Here is a 20,503-nt window from a genome sequence, read left to right on the forward strand (position 1 = left end):
TACCATGGTTAGTAAGGTCATAGAGGCACAATGAGGAGACCGTGATGTGGAATCAATCCGTGCTAAGATTTCCAATGGAAAGGCAGAGAAAGATTTAAACGTTCACTCGGATCTGAGTGTACGTTACCTAGACCGTTTGTTTGTACTAGAATCTTGTAGAGAGGAAGTACTTCGGGAGTTCCATCACTCACGCCTTGCGGTACACCCGGAAGGCACTAAAATGTATCATGATCTTAGTCGTCAGTTTTGGTGGAGGGGTATGAAACGGGATGTCGCTTTATTTGTATCGAAGTGCCTTACTTGTCAACAAGTGAAGGCCGAACACCAAAGACCAGCGGGTTTGTTATAACCCTTACCAATAGCCGAGTGGAAATGAGAGCGTGTTACCATGGATTTTGTTGTTGGGCTTCTTAGAACACAACGAGGCAATGACGCCATTTGGCTGATTGTTGATAGGTTGACTAAGTTTACCCATTTTATTCCGATGTGCACCAGCGACTCAGTTGAACGCTTGGCAGAGTTGTACATTAGAGAGATAGTTCGACCTCATGGAGTCCTTGTAACTATTGTGTCAGCTAGGGATCCTCGTTTTACTGTCTAGTTATGGCAAAGCCTTCAAGAGGCGTTAAGAACTAAGTTAACTCTTAGCACCGCTTATCACCCTCAAACCGATGGACAGTCGAAACGTACCATTCAGATTTTGGAGGACATGCTTAGAGCTTGTGTCCTTGATTTTAAGGAGCCTTGAGAAAAGCACTTTCCATTGATTAAGTTTTTTTACAACAATAGTTACCAAGCTAGTATTGGGATGTTACCATTTGAGGCCTTATATGGCCGACCTTGTAGATCACCAGTTTGTTGAGCCGAAGTGGGTGATGCACCGTTACTGGGTCCGGAAATTGTTAGAGAGACAACCTAGAAAGTTGTTCTCATTCGGAAGAGGTTAGCTACAACCCAAAGCCAACAAAAGAGTTATGCCGATAAGAGGAGACGACCTTTATCTTTTGAAGTTGGTGACCATGTGTTTCTAAAAATCTCACCAAGGCGGGGTTCGATGAGATTTAGTAAGAGTGGTAAATTATCTCCAAGGTTCATTGGGCCTTTTGAGATCTTAGAGCGAATTGGCGAAGTGGCAAACCGGTTGGCTTTTCTTTCGGGAGTTCACAACGTATTTCATGTATCTATGCTTAAGAACTATGAACCCGATCCTTCTCATGTTCTTGATTGGGTTGACTTGGAGGTAGATGAGGATGCCTTTTACGAAGAACGACCGGTTCAAATATTAGATAACCGGGAGCAAGTGCTACGGGGCAAAACTATACCGTTGGTAAAGGTGTCTTGGAGACACCATGGGGTTGAAGAAGCGACGTGGGAACGGGAGGCGGAAATCCGCTCCAAATATCCGAATTTATTTGAAAATGCTTAAGCTGTTTTCTTTGTAATATTCCCTAGTGTTGAAGGAAACGTATTTAAAGTTGTTAACCACATGTTGATATGTGCGTTATTGTTTTAAGCATAAGGTTGTTTAGAGTTACCATTACTTTTTGGGAAATTTCATGTTTATGCTTATTTGGGAGGTTGTTGTTAATGAGATAACCATGGTGGAAATTGTGAAGGTTGGTTGAGAGTTAGTATTGTGATTTGAAAATGAAATAGCGTGGTTTTGATCGCTAGAAACCCTTTGTTTGGGTAGTTGATTTGAAATTTCGGGGACGAAATTCTTTAAGGGGGAAAGGTTGTAGCGATCCCAGTTTTGCCACTTCGCTAAGTATGTCGGGGGTCGAGCTGCTCAGTCAGCTCGCGGGGGTCCAAGGGGCAGCGCCCCTTGGCGGGTCCAAGGGCAGCGCCCTGGCGGGGGTCGAGCTGGAGTGTCGGGAGTTGAACCGAGAGAATTCTGAGCTGAGGACCAGGGCCGCACGTGCGGGAGAGTGGCCGCACGTGCGGGAGAGTAGCCGCAGGTGCAGGAGGTGAGGTCGCACGTGCGGGAAACAAGAGAGGGGGTGAAGCACACTGCTAAAAAGTGTTAGAATTAATGTATAGGAAAAGAGAGAGAGAAACAAATATTAGAATTAATGTATAGGAAAAGAGAGAGAGAATAAATTGATTGTATTATTGATTGATGTATATTCATATCTATTACAATGATTCATGATTCCTATATATAGAAGAGAGTGAGTGTGTAGTAGGTAAGGAGTAGGTGAAGTGGAGGTGGTAGTGGTGTAGTGGGTTAGGTTTAGTGGAGTAGGTGAGGTGGTAGTGGTGTAGTGGGTTAGGTTTAGTGGAGTAGGTTTAAGTGGGTGAAGTAGGTGGAGAGTAGGTGGATTTTAACAGCCCCCCGCAAACTCAAGGGGGATAGGAACTAACCAACTTGAGTTTGGAGAGAGTAACAAAACAAGAAAATACATAAAAATAAAAGAGGATAGGAGACACTATATGGTCGTGTCAGACCATTGGTGAAGACACTGGATGGTGGTGTCATAACGTTGTAGAGGACACTGTATGGGGGTGTCATAACGTTGTAGAGGACACTGTATGGTGGTGTCATAACGGTGTAGAGGACACTGGATGGCGGTGTCAGACCGATGTAGAAGACAGTTTATGGGGTCGTGTCGGACCGTTGTAGCAGACAATGTTTTGACAGTTGTTGAGACAGTTTACGGAGTCTTGCTGGACCCTTGTAGAAACTAACGGAAATCAATGTCGGGACAGTTTACAGAGTCTTGTCGGACCCATGAAGGAGCTAACCGGAATCAATGTCGGGACAGTTTACAGAGTCTTGTCGGACCCTTGAAGGAGCTAACCGGAATCAATGTCGGGACAGTTTACAGAGTCTTGTCGGACCCATGAAGGAGCTAACCGGAATCAATGTCGGGACAGTTTACAGAGTCTTGTCGGACCCATAAAGGAGCTAACCGGAATCAATGTCGGGACAGTTTACAGAGTCTTGTTGGACCCTTAAAAAGTCGCATCCTCAAAAGGTGTGCCCAATCTTTCAAAAGGCGTGCCATCAAAAGGCGTGCCCAATCCATAAAAAGGCGTGCCATCAAAAGGCGTGCCCATGTTTTCAAAAGGCGTGCCATCAAAAGGTGCGCCAGACACGCGGCGATGCACGTGATCGACAGAACGCGTGTCGGCCTCTTTGTCATGGTCTTTATAAACCGAAGCGAAGGCTGAGGCTTGGAAGCAGAGACAAAAACCTGCTAGAAAAACTCTGAAAAAACTCTTCGTTTTCTGAGAGAGATTTCTGAGAGAGATACTCGGTAACACTCTGTTTTCTTGAAAATGGCTTCGTCTTCCCGTGGTCTGCTCACTCTCTTTCCAGACCTTAACGAGTCAACAAGAGAGATAACTGGTGCGGTGGCACTGAAACCTCAACCAAGCGCCCCGGAGTTTGCTCCGTTGAACTTTCCTATGCGGTCTGTGGAGCAAAGAATGGCAGTGCAGTCGGATGTGGAGGCCAATCAGTATACATTGAAGTCATGTGTGGAAACCATGACTGCGGTTACAAATTTGTCGAACCGGCTGTAGAGTAGGACAAATGAGGTGCAGCAGTTAAACGCACAACTGGCTCTGCTCCAGCGCATGTATAAGGATGCGCGAGCAGAGATGAGTGTCCTAAAGGCGGAAAATAAGGAGCTGAAGCGGAAAGCCACCGTTATGTTCCGATTTGGAGAGCCGCCATATGCTGCAATGGAGGAGTAGGGAGTAGTGATCGTGCCCAGTGGAGTGGGAAACACGGAGGCAACACCGTCAAGGGCCGCCCAGGACGGAGGCAAGAAGAAGAGACCGGCGGCAGAGTAGAGAAGAAAAATGCCACTGTTCCGATTTGTGTTGGTTTTGTTTTGTTTTGTGTTTTTTTTTTTTTTTTTTTTTTTTTTTTTTTTTGGGTGTAAAATGGTGATCGGGGTGAGCCCCGACATGAATAAAATGAGTTTGGTGTGCAGTTCGTCTTCTTCCCTTTTTTTTTTTTTTTTTTTTTGTACAAAAAAAATAATAAGGGAAAAAAAGATGAAAAAATAAAGTGAAAGAAAAAGAAAAAAAGAAAGAAATAATAAGAAGATATGTGAAATCAAAACGAGAGAGTGAGGGAAAAAAAAAATTGGTTCACGTGAGTTTCTTGGCCCACATTTTTGGTGAAAACCTGCAATAGGTTTGGTATTTTTTTTTATTTTTTTTTATTTTTTGATAAAATAAAATAAATAAAGGTAAAGTGGGGTAAAGTAGGGGTAGCGTGAATCAGCATGCGTTTTAAAAAGTGAGGAGGTATGAATTAGAGTGGGTATGGATTTGTAAAAAATAATAATAAAATAAATGAGTGGAGAAGGTTGGCCCACGCACAATTAAACTATGATCAAAATTAAGGCAATGAGGATACCAAGAACTATAAGCTTTATCTTCATATTCTGTAACCACATTTTCCTCCTCATTTGGGTACCCTGGGTCCTGAAGTCTTGTGCCTGAGAGCGAAGGTTCTCTGTTTTATCCACTAGAAGCTCAATCTTCTCTCCACGATCCAAAACCTTCTCAATATTTTCCATCATCACTCCTTTGACTTCTGAAACCTGAGCCTTTACTTTGGAAAGCTTGCTGATCTCCTCTGGATGATCCACACAGTACTGTATCTGCTCCTTAAGTTTGGGTCCAAACTCCCTATTCAGGCTATTAGCAGCAGCAGTTGCAGCTTTTCCACCACCATATCTCTTGGTGAAATCCTCCTTAACTCGTTCAAGAAATGCCATTGGAATCTGTCTGCCAGCAGATTCCACAGCGACGACACAATAAGTGAAGCCGTCTTCGACGAGATAGTTGAAGGTGTGGCCATCGCAGTTGTAGGTGAACTTGTTGTTGGAGGAAGGGAGTTTCTGGAGGCACTGAGAAGCGATGCTCGTGAAATTTCCAGTGAATTCGGCGAGAACCACTATTCCTCTAGCCACGAAGCTGTAGATCAAAGACTGTTGCCCCATCTCTCTCACACTCAAAACCCTAAAACTTAGAGAGACAAAGGGGTAGAGAGATAAACGGACGGAGAAATTTGTAGAGAGAGAAAGTGATGTGCCGAGAGGGAGGTTTGAATTGGTTGAGCTCCGGCGGGCGGTCAAGGCAAGGTTGCCGCCCGCCGGAAGGCGAAGAACACCAAGATCTTTAACCTTGCTCTGATACCATGTTAGAATTAATGTATAGGAAAAGAGAGAGAGAAACAAATATTAGAATTAATGTATAGGAAAAGAGAGAGAGAATAAATTGATTGTATTATTGATTGATGTATATTCATATCTATTACAATGATTCATGATTCCTATATATAGAAGAGAGTGAGTGTGTAGTAGGTAAGGAGTAGGTGAAGTGGAGGTGGTAGTGGTGTAGTGGGTTAGGTTTAGTGGAGTAGGTGAGGTGGTAGTGGTGTAGTGGGTTAGGTTTAGTGGAGTAGGTTTAAGTGGGTGAAGTAGGTGGAGAGTAGGTGGATTTTAACAAAAAGGCAGGTGCGGGAGTGAGGTGCGGAAGAGGAGGGCCGCACGTGCGGGGATGAAGGCCGCACGTGCTGGAGCACGCGCCGCACGTGCGGGAGTAGGTGAGATCCGAATTTTCTTTCTTTTTCCTCTCTCTTTGGGCTGAAGTTGTATCACTTTTGTATATCTCTCTCTAAAAACATTTCCTCTTCCTTCTCTCTACATTTCTTACCAAAAACCTCACAAGATCTTTGATTCCTCCAAATCCATTGGGATTTAGATCCAAGTTCTTCATCAAAGTTGGTTATCTAGGCGAGAGCTACGTTGTGTGCAGTGGAGACCGAGTTTAGGAATCGTTGATTTTAGGGTTTCAACTCTATTCTTCTTCAAACTTGAGGTAGGGATTTCCTTTGAGTTATATATATGTTTTTGCAAGATTTAGATGATTTTCAAAATCATCCTTTGATTAGTTTTGAAAATTGATTGTTGATTCAAGAAGAAGAGTAATTTTGAAAGTGGGTTTATTTCCTTTTCCTTTTAAAATGGAAATTGAGGGCATTGAATTATATTGATTGTAGAAAGATGATTTTGGTGAGATCCTTCCAAATATTTTGGAGATGAGTAGTTTTGGTGAGAAAACCTAGAAATAGGGGTTTTTGAAAGATGTTAAAAATCCTTGGATAATGTTAACATATTTATTTTGGGGGTCAAAATAAATGGATGTTTTAAAAATTGTTTATTTATATATATAAATGATGAAGTTTGTAAAATATGAGAATTGTTGTTCGTTTTGGAAATTATTATTCAAAATGTTGTTTTAGTCTTGAAATAGCTAATTTGTAGAGAATGCTCGAAATATGGGAAATGTGTTGTTCCTTGGGGGAATTGGAAATCAAAGTTTATATTCATCTTGTGATATTATTGTTTTGAAAAGAGAAATGGGAGATTTGGTCACAATGGAATTATTGTGCGGAAATATTGAGAATGGAAGAAATGTTGTATTGCATTTACTCATTTCATGAGCATACCGATTCATTTGATTATGTTGAGCTTTGAACGTTGATTTGAAAACCTTGCATTGAGAAAATAATGTTGGGAAACGGGTTTTCATGAAATGGTTTTTGGGGTAAATACGGTAGTAAGTCTTGATAGATGGTGTAGATGAAATTAATTAAGTTGGCCTGAGTGTCCTTGGTGAAAGACTAGAAAATCGCGCAGATAGGTGTCGAGCCTTCCGGTTAATACCGATAAAATGACAATTGGTAGTACTTGCATAGTCTACTTGCAGACACCGACCTAGGGATTACCAGAGTTGTATTTACAGCCCCTTGAGTCAAATTGGTTAACTTTGAACAATTGGGGTAGCATGACATCATTGAACATGATGATTTTCAAAATATGCAGATGCGTCTTACTTTCAAAAGAACATAGCATGGCATGTGCATTTATCATCTTGAGACTTGTATAAAATATATATACTTTGTTAAGGATCTCATACTGGGCTTTAAGCTCACCCTATGGGATTTTTGTGCAGGAAAGGACGTGGTGATTCCACCCAACTAAGGACGTGGAAGTGTGTGTGTTGGGAGCACAATGCTCTCATTTTGCATGACTCTGTTTTGTAAGCCAAGGGCTATATTTGTGTGGTTTGAATAACTGATTTATGTAACCGGGCCTAAGCCTTGGGAACTTGTGAACCATGAGGGTATTTATCTATTTATGTTATTTGATTTGAAGTGAATGTGTTATCACATGAAGACTATTTGTATCATGTAATGCAAGCGTGGAGATTTATTTTTAGATTTACCTTGAAGAGCCATGATTATTGTATTATCATTTGGGTATGAAAATTAGGGTGTTACAAGATGTATAAATATGAAATATAAAATATATAAATATTGAAAAAAGAGACAAGACAAAAGGTCAGAGAGAGAAGAGATAAGGTCTCGGAAAGAATAAAAAATAAAAAAGGAGACAATCGAGAGAGGGAGAGAGTGAGGCAAGATGCAAAAGTGAGAGAGATGATCGATCGAGACAGAGAGAGATGATCGGGAAAGGCAAGAGACATAGAGAGACGATCAAGAGGTGAGAGAGAGAGAGAGAGACAAGAGACAAACGATCGATCGAGAGGAGAGAGAAAGACTTACCTAACTGATGTCTCAAAGCTGCTTCAAGTAACCAGCTTCTTCTTCTATTCTGATTTTTAGATTTAGGGCTTTGATTTCTAAAATCTTTCTGCGTGATGGCTTGTCTCGTTGTGTTCCCTTTGTGTCCCTTTCAAAAACAAATAAAATAAAATTAAAGGGACACGCCAAATAGCATGTCCCGTATGTGTCCCCTTGTCCAACACTGCTACGCCACCTATTTTGGCCTGTCCATGCTTCATGGTGTGTCCCGTACGTGTCCACGTGTCCTACACTGCTACGGCACTTATTTTGGCGTGTCCATGCTTCATAGATAAATTATCTATTGCTATTTTACTGAAATAAATATACTTTAATATTACATGGGTTAAGTCAGTTAAACGTAATGATTCTGCAAATTCTTTTTTTTCTTAGAAAAAGACTTTTTTGAACAGTAAGCATAAATATATACCTTTTAAAGTGGTTTAGGTTTTAAAATAAAAGATTATAATTACTTTTTTTTTATTATTTGATCATTGTTACTTGTAAAGGTATGTATGTTTATGAAATATCAACATCGTTTTTAAATTATTGTTACTTGAAAATTAAAAGTTTATCTTTATTTACTTTTTTATCAAGAATGGCTGATAAGCAACATCTAAAAAGGAAAAAGGTAAGTTGGATCTTGCATGGAAATTGTGTAAACTTCTCACCATCATTCAAAATAACATTTTCGTTGATATACGTCTAAATATTTTGTAATTATAAGATATATTTAGCATCTAAGTGTGTAAATATATTTTCTAAGTAATTTAGAAAAAGTGACCAAATCTTTACGATTCACGATTTGATTGGATTCGCGATTCGGTACAAGGTCATTTTGATTCACGATTTGACAACTATGCCCATGCTTGCAATTCTGCTTCATCCCATTTTACACAAACAGGTATCCATGAGTGTGCGTAGAATTCCTCCATTGTTTTTGCTGCCTAGATTATCAATTATGGTGCTATTGGCCACATGACAAGTTCTTGAAGTTCTTTCTGAAGCTTTGAATAATCAGCTTAGGGTATGATGAGATATCACCCCTTATTTATATATGAAGATTAGGGTTTACAAACAAAGTCAATTACAAGATGATCCCTGAGGGTATCATAATGATTACAGACCCAAGCCTTTCGGCTAATAAAATACTAAGACTTTCGGTGATTATAATATGCCAACACTCCCCCTCAAGCTGGTGCGAAGATATCTCTCATGCCCAGCTTGCCTAATATGTCATGAAACGGTTTATTCCCAATTCCCTTGGTGAGAATGTCAGCAAGTTGTTCACCAGACTGAACAAAAGGAGTACAAATGGTACCACTAGTGAGTTTTTCCTTAATGAAGTGGCGATCAATCTCAACATGTTTTGTCCTGTCATGTTGAACGGGATTGTGAGCAATGTTGATGGCGGCCTTATTATCACAATATAACCGCATGGAGTCCGTCTGAGCAATACCTAGATCACTCAACAATAATTTGATCCATAAAAGTTCACACACACCTTGTGCCATAGCTCTAAACTCAGCTTCTGCACTTGACCGGGCAACCACATTTTGTTTCTTACTCCTCCAAGTAACTAGGTTGCCGCCGACAAATGTGCAATACCCTGACGTTGATCTCCGATCAGTTACTGACCCGGCCCAGTCAGCATCTGTATAGGCTTCTACACGAAGATGGTCATACTTTGAAAAATACAGACCCTTACCAGGAGCAGACTTCAGATACCTCAAGATTCTCATGACAGCCTCAAAGTGAATCTGATGAGGAGCATGCATAAACTGACTAACTACACTGACAGCAACAGCAATATCAGGACGGGAGTGAGATAGGTAAATGAGCTTACCCACTAATCGTTGATAGCTCCCCCTATCCACAACTTCTCCTCCTGCATCATCTCCCAATTTTTGATTGGGTTCCAGTGGGGTGGCACATACCTTGCAGCCAAGCATCCCAGTTTCCTTCAACAGGTCAAGCACATATTTTCTCTGTGAGATAAATATCCCATCCTTAGAGCGAGCAACTTCAATTCCCAGAAAATACTTCAAGCTTCCCAAGTCTTTGATTTCAAATTCTTTGGCTAAGTATTTCTTCAACAGAGGTATTTCCTCACTATCATTGCCTGTAAGAACTATGTCATCTACATAAACAATAAGCGCTGTAGTCTGACCGCATGAGGAATGTTTCACAAACAATGTGTGATCTGCCTGACTTTGTTTGAAACCATATTTAAACATAGCCTGAGTGAATCTTTCAAACCAAGCCCTTGGAGATTGTTTGAGACCATATAATGACTTCCGAAGTTTGCATACTTTCCCTTCTGTTTGATGATCCTCAAAACCCGGAGGAATGTCCATATATACTTCTTCTTCGAGGTCACCATGGAGAAAAGCATTCTTGACATCAAACTGATAAAGCGGCCAATCTAGATTAGCTGCGAGAGAGAGAAGTACTCTGACTGAATTCATTTTAGCCACGGGTGCGAAGGTCTCCTGATAATCAATGCCATATGTCTGAGTAAACCCTTTTGCCACAAGTCTTGCCTTGTAACGCTCAATAGACCCATCTGCTTTGTGTTTTACAGTATATACCCATTTACAGCCCACAGGTCGTTTGCCCGTAGGTAACTCAGTCAATTCCCAAGTGCCATTCTTTCTAAGTGCTTTCATTTCCTCAATCATGGCGAGTTTCCACTCAGAGATAGCAAGAGCATCCTGAAAATGGTTAGGAATGCTAACAGAGGAAATATTGGACACAAACGCTCTATATGAGGATGACAAATGAGAGTATGATACAAACTGTGAGATAGGATGTTGAGTACAAGATCTCACACCCTTCCTTTTGGCAATAGGAACATCAAGATCAATGGACTCACGAGATTCAAAGTTACCTAGACTCTCATCAGAAGCAGGAGATGGCAGTGGAGTAGCAGAAACAGTCCCTTGTATCCAGTTAACTTGTTTTCTGTCGATGTCCCGGACATAAACATGCCCATCCTTATTCTTGGTGACAGTGGGTTCTATAGTTCCAGTAGAAGAGGGGGGTGCAAGAATAACTGGTTCTACTATAGGAGGCACAGGACTCACTTCTACCAGAGGAGACACAGGACTCACTTCACACCAAGGCTCCCCCGGAAATGAGGACGGGGACACCGGAGAGGACAAGAAATAGGACTGGGATTCAAAGAAAGTGACATCCATGGACACAAACCACTTACGGGAGGAAGGGTGGTAACATTTATACCCCTTTTGAGTAGGAGAATAACCAAGGAAAACACACTTGAGGGAGCGAGGGTCCAACTTACCACGAGAGGGAGAGTGATTATGGACAAAACAGACACAACCAAATATTTTCGGAGGAATAGAAAACAAGGACTGAGAACCGAGGAGGACGTGAAGCGGAGCCTGTTTGTCCAAGACCTGGGTAGGGAGACGATTAATAAGATGGGCAGCGGTGAGAACAGCGTCGCCCCAATAGGATTGAGGCACGTTCATAAAAAAACACATGCACCGAGCCATGTCAAGAAGATGCCGATTCTTGCGTTCGGCCACCCCATTTTGTTGAGGGGTATTGGTGCAAGAGGTCTGATGGATAATGCCATGAGTAGAGAAATAGTTTCCTAACCCAGAATCTATGTATTCCCCGCCATTATCAGAACGAAAGATTTTGATAGTGGCCCCAAACTGAGTACAAATCATCTTATGAAAAGTGCGAAACACAGAGAAAACTTCACTCTTATCTTTCATGAGATACACCCAAGTAGCACGAGAAAAATCATCAATAAATGTAACAAACCAGCGATGACCTTTCACAGACAGAACACGAGAGGGACCCCAAACATCAGAATGTATTAATGAAAAAGGAACTAAGCTTTTATTCAAACTGGGAGCAAAAGAAGCTCTATGTTGTTTTCCAAGTTGACAAGACTCACAAAGAAAGTCAGACACATGATGATTTGCGAAACTAGAAGGAAATAAATGCTTAAGTAAATGAAATGAGGGATGCCCAAGACGCCGATGCCACAACCATACATCAGTGGGGGTAGTAGAAGACGCGGTGGAAGAATAAGCAAGTTTGTCCGGTTGATCTAGGAAGTAGAGACCATTTTCTGCACTACCACTGCCAATCGTCCTCCCCGTGACAAGGTCCTGAAAAAGACAATGATCAGGAAAAAACGTCACACAACAATTCAAATCCTGGGTAAGACGACTTAAGGATAACAGATTAACAGAAAACTTGGGAACATGGAGAACAGAAGATAGATGCATGGTGGGAGTGACTTGGACTAAACCTTTTCCAGAAATGGAAGAAACAGTTCCATCGGCAATCCTAACTTTGTCCTGACCTGAAGAGGGCTTATAGGCAGAAAAAAGATCAGGGGAGCCAGACATATGATCTGAGGCACCAGAATCAATAATCCAAGGCAAAGATGTATGACACAGGAAAGCACAAGGAACAGATGCTAAGTTACCTGAGCGGGCAAAGGACGAGGAAGCGGTACTGAGAGCAGTAGAAGATCGGCGGTCCAACAATTGGCGCAAAGCATCCTCCAACTCAGTATCAGAAGCTTGGGTAACAGAAGTGGAATTAGAATCAAGGGTATCCACGGCACTAGACTGATGAGCCCGGGAATAGGAACCACGTCCTCGAGAGTGGCCTGACCGACCTCCTCGAGAACCTGACCGATCACCTCGACCCCCAGATGGAGTCCCATGAAGCTTCCAACATGTCTCACGAGTATGCCGCGGCTTCTTGCAATAATCACAGAATACAGACTCCTTAGCAGCAGACGGAGGAGGCAGGCTGAGGCCATCTCGAGGAGTAGACAGTAATGCGGAACGGTCAGTAGAGACAGGGGACATCATAGCTGACCGACGACTTTCCTCATTTTGTACATAGGCAAATGCCTCCTGTAGTGAAGGAAGGGTGTCCATACTCAGAACTCGACCCCTAACTGGATCATACTCCATATTTAGGCCGGCCAAAAATTTAAAGACCCGTTCCCGAGCAATGAACTTCTTGTACCCGACAGAATCAGTAGGGCAAACGGGCTTATAGTCTTCCAGGTGGTCAAGGCGTTTCCAGCCGTTGGTGAGGAAAGTGAAGTACTGAAGAACAGTCTGCTCCCCCTGAAGTGTGCTTTCAATAGAGCGACGCAACTCAAAGGCCTGTGAAAAATTTCCTTTGCGGGAATAGGTAACAGCCACAGCCTCCCAAATGTCCTGGGCAGTCTCCATAGATAAGTAGCCCTCACCAAGTTCTGGAACCATCGAATGGATAAGCCAACTCATAATCAAAGAGTTAGTAATCTCCCATTGGTCATAACCTGAGTCAGTGGTACTAGGTGCCTGTATCCTGCCATCAACATACCCCATCTTTCCTCTGCTTTTCAAAAACAAAGTCAAACTTTGAGACCATGCTAGGTAGTTCTGACCATTAAATAGAGAGGTGGTGATTTTCAGACTAGGGTTGGGATTCTCAGTCATGGTAGTAGGTAGAATGAGACTCTCACTCTTTGGTGTTTGAGACGAAGAGGACACACTAGTGGAATCTGTCATGGATACAATACAATACTACCAAACCCACAACAAACTAGTAGAAAACACAAACCCGGAAGGTGGTAGTGAGATAACAGGCACAATGACCACTATAAAGTCATAACAAAAAAATTAAGAAATGATGATTTTTTTTTTTTTTTTATTTATTTATTTATTTATTTTTTTTTATCTATATATATATATTTTTTATTTCATTTTAATTTATTTTATTTATTTATTTATTTATTTTCCCTTTTTTTTTTTTTTTTTTTTTTTTTTTGTAAATTGATTTATTTATACATGTCTTTATATATATATATATAACTATATATCCTGATATATATAAACAGAGCCGGATATATATATATAGTTATAGATATATATATATATATATTTATAGACCACAGTGATCAGAGGACGAACAGAGAACAGAGAAGACGAGCAGAGAAGACGAACAGAGAAGACGAGCGACGAAATGGCTGGAGGAGGTCGCCAAGCTGCTGTGCTGTCGGTCGAGTGACGATCGACAGAGGAGGTCGACGAGGAAGACGGCTGAGGAAGACGAGCTGAGGACGAACAGAGAGAGAGAGTTGACGGCCGACGATGGTGACGATGAGCTGGCGACGGGGACGATGAGCTAGCGATGGTCGATGATGGGCGACGATGGCGACAGAGAGAGAGAGAGCTGAGGAGATGAGGAGATTGACTGAGGAAGACGGTTGAGGAGATCGACGGAGGAAGAGCGACTGAGGAAGACGGCTAAGGCAGATCACCCAGGTAAGCTTCGAACCCTAGAGTATTGTTGGTGAATAGGTCTGCCAACGAGGGTGAGCCGAAACCCTATAGGTTTAGCTCTGATACCATGAAGCTTTGAATAATCAGCTTAGGGTATGATGAGATATCACCCCTTATTTATATATGAAGATTAGGGTTTACAAACAAAGTCAATTACAAGATGATCCCTGAGGGTATCATAATGATTACAGACCCAAGCCTTTCGGCTAATAAAATACTAAGACTTTCGGTGATTATAATATGCCAACACTTTCTTCACTTATATTCCATGTTCTGGTAAGAATAAGATTAGGGTGGCAGATTGTAACACCTTGGGTCTCCAACTGACACAATTACCAATATCCATTACACATTCAGATGCAAACCATTTATCTCAATGGGTAGTTACACATGTTTACATTGCCACCATGTATGATTGATGTTAGTTTATTTTATTTCACACTTGTGATTGAGAATTTGAGTTTGGTTGTGGTTTCATAGAGTTTGAGAGTGAAAACTCACTTTTCTGGGCAAAGCAATCGATTGCATTTGGGAACGATCAATCATTCCAATAATGCAGTGACTGAAAGGTGTTCAATCCCTTTGAGAGCGATCGATCGCCAATCCGACTGGAGCTCATTTATTCAGCTCTCTCTCTCTCTCTCTCTCTCTCTCTCTCTCTCTCACTTCTTGTTCAGTCCTTTCCTCTCTTTTCCCTCTTCTCTCCCTCTCTCTCTATATTTCTCACCCAACACATTTAATACACAAACTCCTTAGATTAGGTGTTTTAGAGCATGATTCTTTCAAAAGTTCAAGTACTAACATCGTGGAGCACGATGAGGGCTTCACTTTGATCCAAGATGATTATGTTTTCATTAAGATTTTGGTTTTCTTCCTTATTCTTTTCTCCTATTGAGGTAGGGTTCTCTTTCATTTGTTTAATATGGATCTATGGGTGTATGTGTGGGTATTTTGATAGTTAAAGTTTGAGCTATTGGTAGAGATTTGAGAAATTGCATGATAGGGTTTGGTAATAATTGGGCATTTCTCTATAAGTTTCTTATTAAACCTGTTTTCATTGTATAAAATAGCATGAGGGTGATTTAATTTGAGAAAGTCCCAATTTTGTAGAAACCCTGAATTGTAAAATTGCATGGAATGAGGAATTTATAATATTATCTTGAAATTGGAGATAAAGATGTATAATTTATGAAATTATATCATTGTTAGAGATTGTTGTTGGTCATTGGTGGAGAATGGCATTGTTGTAGAGATTGATACAATAGGATGACAAAAACCTATTGTAATGCATAACGAATTGTTGAACTCATGGAATGAAAACCCATTGTCGGATGGAGGTGTGTTGAGAACATTTTATTAGAATTGAATAATTGCATGTGTTGCATTATTGCATTTAAACATCATGGTTTTAATTGACTGAAGGCAATCGGAGGGAGAGACGATGAGAGATGAAGCATCTGTTTCGGTTGAATGGTTCAGAAAATGAACTACGAACAGTAGAATGGTTCAGAGAGCGAACCACGAACAATGGTCTGCGACAAAGAGAGAGAGACCATTGCGAGACGAAAAAGAGGGCACTGGTGAAGGCCTGCGAAGGGGCTGTGAGGGCCTGTGACTGCTGGAGACGACGTGCAACAGAAGCTAGGTCAGCCGTTTGTATGGCTTTGATACCATGAAACAATATTGAGAGCAAAATACGTACATATTAAATTGACAAAATGCAAAAGCTGCAGCAGTACAATATAAACAGGTTGTTAGAATAGTTATATGTTCTTATGTCATTATTTAGTTAAGTTGAGGGTACTATGGTTATTTTGTAATGTCATTTTGTACAATATAAATAGGTTATTTTGTTTTATTTTATGACTTATTCAGCTAAAAAAAAAAAAAGAAGGATCACTTTTTGCCATATTATGTGATTGATGGATAACAAAATTGAAAGAAATTTTTACATAACTATAAGGCTAACAACGCTTCATATGAAAAAATATTGGGCAACTAAAAAGCATGTGGTAAAACTAGGGAAGAAAAATTAAAAATGAATATATGCATGAAATGGTAAGAGTACCACCAATTGAAGATAAGTTGAGTGAAAACAGAGAAATGATTTGGTCATGTAGAACAAAAATTGATTGATGCAACAGTAAGGAAGAATGATGTGATCATTGTAAATGGATATGTTTGGGAAAGAGGAAGACCTAAACTAATATGACATGTGGTAGTACAAAAATATATGATTTTTCTTTAATTTAACGGAGCATAGAACTCTTGATAGAGCGGAATGGAGAAAAGATATTCATGTAGCTTACCCCACCTGATTAGGACACAAGGCTTAGTTTGGTTTACTTGGAGAGTGTAAGGGTTGAAGAACAATTCACAACTATTAATTAGAGGAGAGAGAGGCCTCAAACCAATTCTAGCATATCTCATGAGATATAGATGATATTAAGTAGAGAAGTAAAGAATTTGAGAATTAATGTTATCTCTCTTTAAATTCCAACCATGGTTTCTTTGTATAAATAACACTTGGCCTTTTCATCATGATTTTAACATATTACTCATAATAATATTTTTTAATCAATCTTCAGCTCATAGAAACAGTGACTCCTTGAATAAGCCCGGATTATACACCTCAAGTGCCAAATTAGGATCTCTAAAATGAAAATTTTCTTTTTCTGATTCAAGGCCCTATTGTGGCAAAATTTTCAATGAAATAGAATCAAAATACAGTGTTATGGGTTAGAGTTTGTTAACATGGTTCACTTTCATTCTTAAATTTAGTAATCCAAATTTCATTTCCTACTTATTTATTCAATGCATTGCTTCAGAAAATAATTCAAAATAACAAATTAAAATCTAGGTAGAGTTTTGGCAGGACAGAAGATAAAAAATTGAATCATAATGCTAGGAATGTGTTTTTACGCAATTAATTTGAAGATTGAAAAATAATAGACCATGTTTCATTTGATGTCTAATTGTTACCAAATGATTACTGTTAACATTTTTAAGTAGCCAAATAAATTCTAATATTGTGATCGGTATAAACGTACCCTATCATACCACATGTTAGAGCACGTGGCATACCACATTCCTATTCTTGTTTGTTATACTAGAACAATTTCCATTCTAAAAAAAAAAAAAAAACTGGCTTTGACAAGATGTGACCTTGTACCCTTCTATTTCCTTCCACTGCTAATGAACAACACTGTTCTTATCAAAACAAATATCATGGTTGTGTTGGACAACTGATTGCCATATCCATTCTTTTAAGTTTGTTTTTATTTTTACCATCTAAAAATAATGGCTACAACTATGAAATTTTGGTTTCATTCTTTAAATCTTTTAAAATAGAGACTTGATTTTTACCTCGTCCAAATTTTTTTATTTTTACCATCTAAAAATAATGGCTACAACTATGACATTTTGATTTCATTCTTCAAATATCATGTACTGATATTCGCTTCTATCTTTTAAAAGAGAGGCTTAATTTTTACCTCGTCCAAATTTTGTACTGCCTCTGAAGAATTAATGGACTTTGGCAAAGCAGCCTTCACTAGAGCAGAATAGTAAACCTTCTGGTTAAAATTTTCAGATCTATCTTTGCTGGGTTCTTCTACCTCATCAATGTAAGCTACACGAAGAGATGGATACCTGTGAAAACGAATATATTCACAAAGGTAAGTTATGCGAATCATCACATCCACAAAAGAATACACCGAACACATACATTGTCATGAGCCTTAGAATGTCTTGTGCACGAGGATTTCCAGATCGCTTGTCGATCCCATATTGCTGGCAAGAGACCACGTATGTGAACTTCATATCAGCCACTGCTTGACATTGTGCCCACAATGATTTTTGTCCCTGAATCTGATCCTCCATATTTAATTCAACAGCCTTATAGCCCTCCATTAAATCTGATCATGGGCAGTCATCAAGTAACAAAAGCATTTATCGTTTCTTAATTTACAATCATTTTAGGGTTAACTACTAGCATTATTATGAATACCAAGCGAAGAGATGCACAAAAACAATACAAATTGTCCTGGTGGAAGATTAAGCACCTTCATCCTCGGCCATATCAAGGAAGGCCTGAAGCTCCAAAGCTTTCCGGTAATACATCATGCCTCTTACTGGAATTTGTAACAATGTATCAGCACAATTAAAAGTGAATGGGTGATGTGCTACAAGTTCTTGGTGCTACTGAACATACACTTCATCTTGCTCCCTGCCTGAAAAAGGACTTGCTCAAACACAAGAAACAAAAAGCTTACCAGTTCTAGTCAATGTTTGGCCTCTATATGATGCCCAAAGACGTAGTTTTTCTTCAAGTTCATCCGATTCTTTCAGTTCTTCTTCATTGCTACACTTTACTCGCTCAAGAAAGTTGCTCCATTCATCTGTAGACCAATTTGACACCACAAAAAATTAAAAGAAATACTTGAAATGGATACGGGAAAAATTGACATTTTCTGCACTGTTTCCCATAATGAAAAAGAAACCTGGAAAAATTTTCTGCAGGTAGAAAAGGATGGAAACTCCATCTTCATTTGGCACTTCCAATTCATGCAGTGAGAAGAGCACATCTTCCGTATAATATGGAGTCAAAACACTACGACAAACATTGCCATAACACACAGTGGAAATTGATTATCAATGCCATATAATGAAAAGACAGTAATGTGATATTAAACAAGACCAAGAAATCAAAGGCTCACTCCTCTCACACAATAAATTGCCACAAGCAAAACTCAAGTTCACAAGCAAAAGAATCTGGGAAAATTACGAGAAGGAAAGCATATTGCTGACTTTGGGTGCCGAAGGCATATCCATAAACAATGAATTCGAGAAGAAGGAAATGCGCCTTCTAGCTTCTAGGTTAGATGGTATGCCCATTGCAGACTCCTTCACTGTAAGCAATAGATCAAGCCGTTTGATCTGCAGAAATGCTCCAAAATTAACAGGTATTACCAGTTGAAGACAAATATTCATTGTGATATATCTCCACCAATCACCTTCTCTTTCCAAGCTTCTGTTTCTTCCAATGGAAACCTTATTGCCCCATCAGATGCAAATAACTGATATTGTTGATCAAGTGGGGTCATCCCCTCATGTCCTGATCCACCATGTATAGAATCAACCAGGCTATTGACATAAAAATAAAAAAGGGAGCAAAAACAAGATCAGAGTGGTCTCTAGTAGTAAGTAATACAAAGTGGAAATTGCATTTAAGTGTGAACAATTCAAAGTAATTGTACTTTTATGCAGGTCAAATCAAAGCAAGTGAAAGTTGTCCCATGCAACAGCATTCACTTGCACTGAACAGTCTCAATTGCACCTCTGTGAAAATGCAATTATTTTGAGTTGTTCTCATTTAAATGCATTTTTCCCTAATATAAATCAGGGTGTAATCACAACCAAATTGCAACACCTGGATATCTGATCTTCCTTCATTATGTCTCTTGTCACAACCTCTAGCATGTCCTGGAAAATAATCACAACTTGATCTCTGTCTTCCTGCTTATTCTCTAACTGCAGAAATGAAAATAATTCAGTGTGAATACTTCATAAATCTCATTCAACAGTAACTTAAAAGCAACTGCCATGAGATATTAAGATACATTGCAAATATTTTTACCAAGTACTTGATGAGCTTGACGAAGTGATTATAGAGGCTAGGCAGAGCACTCATTTTGTACACACTCAATAGATCACCTGCTTCTATATGCTTGCCAACCTCAGAAAATATATATTCTATAACCCTGGAAAGGCCATTGGACAAATATATGAAATTACATAAGAAATGCTAGGCAGCTAAGAAGCATGGACATGGACACGGACACGGGACATGACAAAAGACACAGATACACCAATTTTCAAAAAATGAAGGACACAACACATGGGGGACATGTGCAAAACATATAATTTTATACATTTATCATATTTAAGTATCATATATTATTCTACTCCAGTGAAAAAATAAAAAATAAAAAACTAGGACACTTGTCCCTAGCGTGTCAGACTAAAAAATAAGGAACTTTTGTACAACATGTATGACACATCTCTGGCTTGTGTCCAACAAGTATCGGACACTAGTACGTGACCTCTAGGCAAGTGTTCGTGCTTCATAGCTAGGCAGACCTAAAATGAAGCCTTATAATAAAACATGGATATGTATATTAATTTCTCCTACAAAATTCTTATATTGTAGCAAAACTTACTCTTTTTCATGATCACCATGAACTAAGAACTTGATAATTTTTTGAAATGAAGCGTAGCATTCACGAACAGCACAAGACATATAGTTGTCACCCTCAATTCTCTTTTTCAGATCTCGATCCTTGCCATTGCTATCCTTAGCCATGTCCAATGCTATTGGGATCTAGCCAGTTGACATAGAGTAGATAAATATAGTCTTCAGGAAGTCAGTAAATTCCAATGGAATTATACAAAATTATGCACCGTTAAAAAAATTAGATTAATGTTCTGAAACATTCAATCACAACTACTAATAGACATGCCAAAATTTCATAAATGGTGCCGGGGTTACAATGAATGT

At 39.6% G+C, this 20,503-nt stretch overlaps 1 protein-coding gene and 1 pseudogene across 3 annotated transcripts in view; both read right to left on the reverse strand.

Moving 5' to 3' along the window:
* The window catches only part of LOC114278633 (callose synthase 3), a 120,081-nt gene that overhangs the window by 34,879 nt on the left and 64,699 nt on the right, over window positions 1-20,503 (reverse strand). For both annotated transcript variants that reach the window (XR_014351147.1, XM_082906605.1), the window contains exons 24-33: window positions 20,166-20,326; window positions 19,583-19,706; window positions 19,376-19,476; window positions 18,960-19,089; window positions 18,731-18,882; window positions 18,447-18,556; window positions 18,219-18,344; window positions 18,009-18,077; window positions 17,672-17,861; window positions 17,439-17,595 (exon numbers count right to left, since the gene is read on the reverse strand). Coding sequence is in view for 1 of the 2 variants with exons in the window: in XM_082906605.1 (XP_082762731.1) it covers window positions 17,439-17,595; window positions 17,672-17,861; window positions 18,009-18,077; window positions 18,219-18,344; window positions 18,447-18,556; window positions 18,731-18,882; window positions 18,960-19,089; window positions 19,376-19,476; window positions 19,583-19,706; window positions 20,166-20,326 (1,320 nt within the window). In the remaining variant the exon portion in view is untranslated. The remainder of the gene's footprint in view (window positions 1-17,438; window positions 17,596-17,671; window positions 17,862-18,008; window positions 18,078-18,218; window positions 18,345-18,446; window positions 18,557-18,730; window positions 18,883-18,959; window positions 19,090-19,375; window positions 19,477-19,582; window positions 19,707-20,165; window positions 20,327-20,503) is intronic.
* LOC145807777 (vesicle-associated membrane protein 721 pseudogene) lies at window positions 4,287-5,467 on the reverse strand (annotated as a pseudogene). Its single transcript, XR_014351148.1, has one exon. The product of XR_014351148.1 is annotated as a vesicle-associated membrane protein 721 pseudogene (transcript).

The sequence above is a fragment of the Camellia sinensis genome, chromosome 14 (genome assembly GCF_055761805.1).
Source record: "Camellia sinensis isolate YWXY chromosome 14, ASM5576180v1, whole genome shotgun sequence".
Lineage (NCBI taxonomy): Eukaryota > Viridiplantae > Streptophyta > Magnoliopsida > Ericales > Theaceae > Camellia > Camellia sinensis.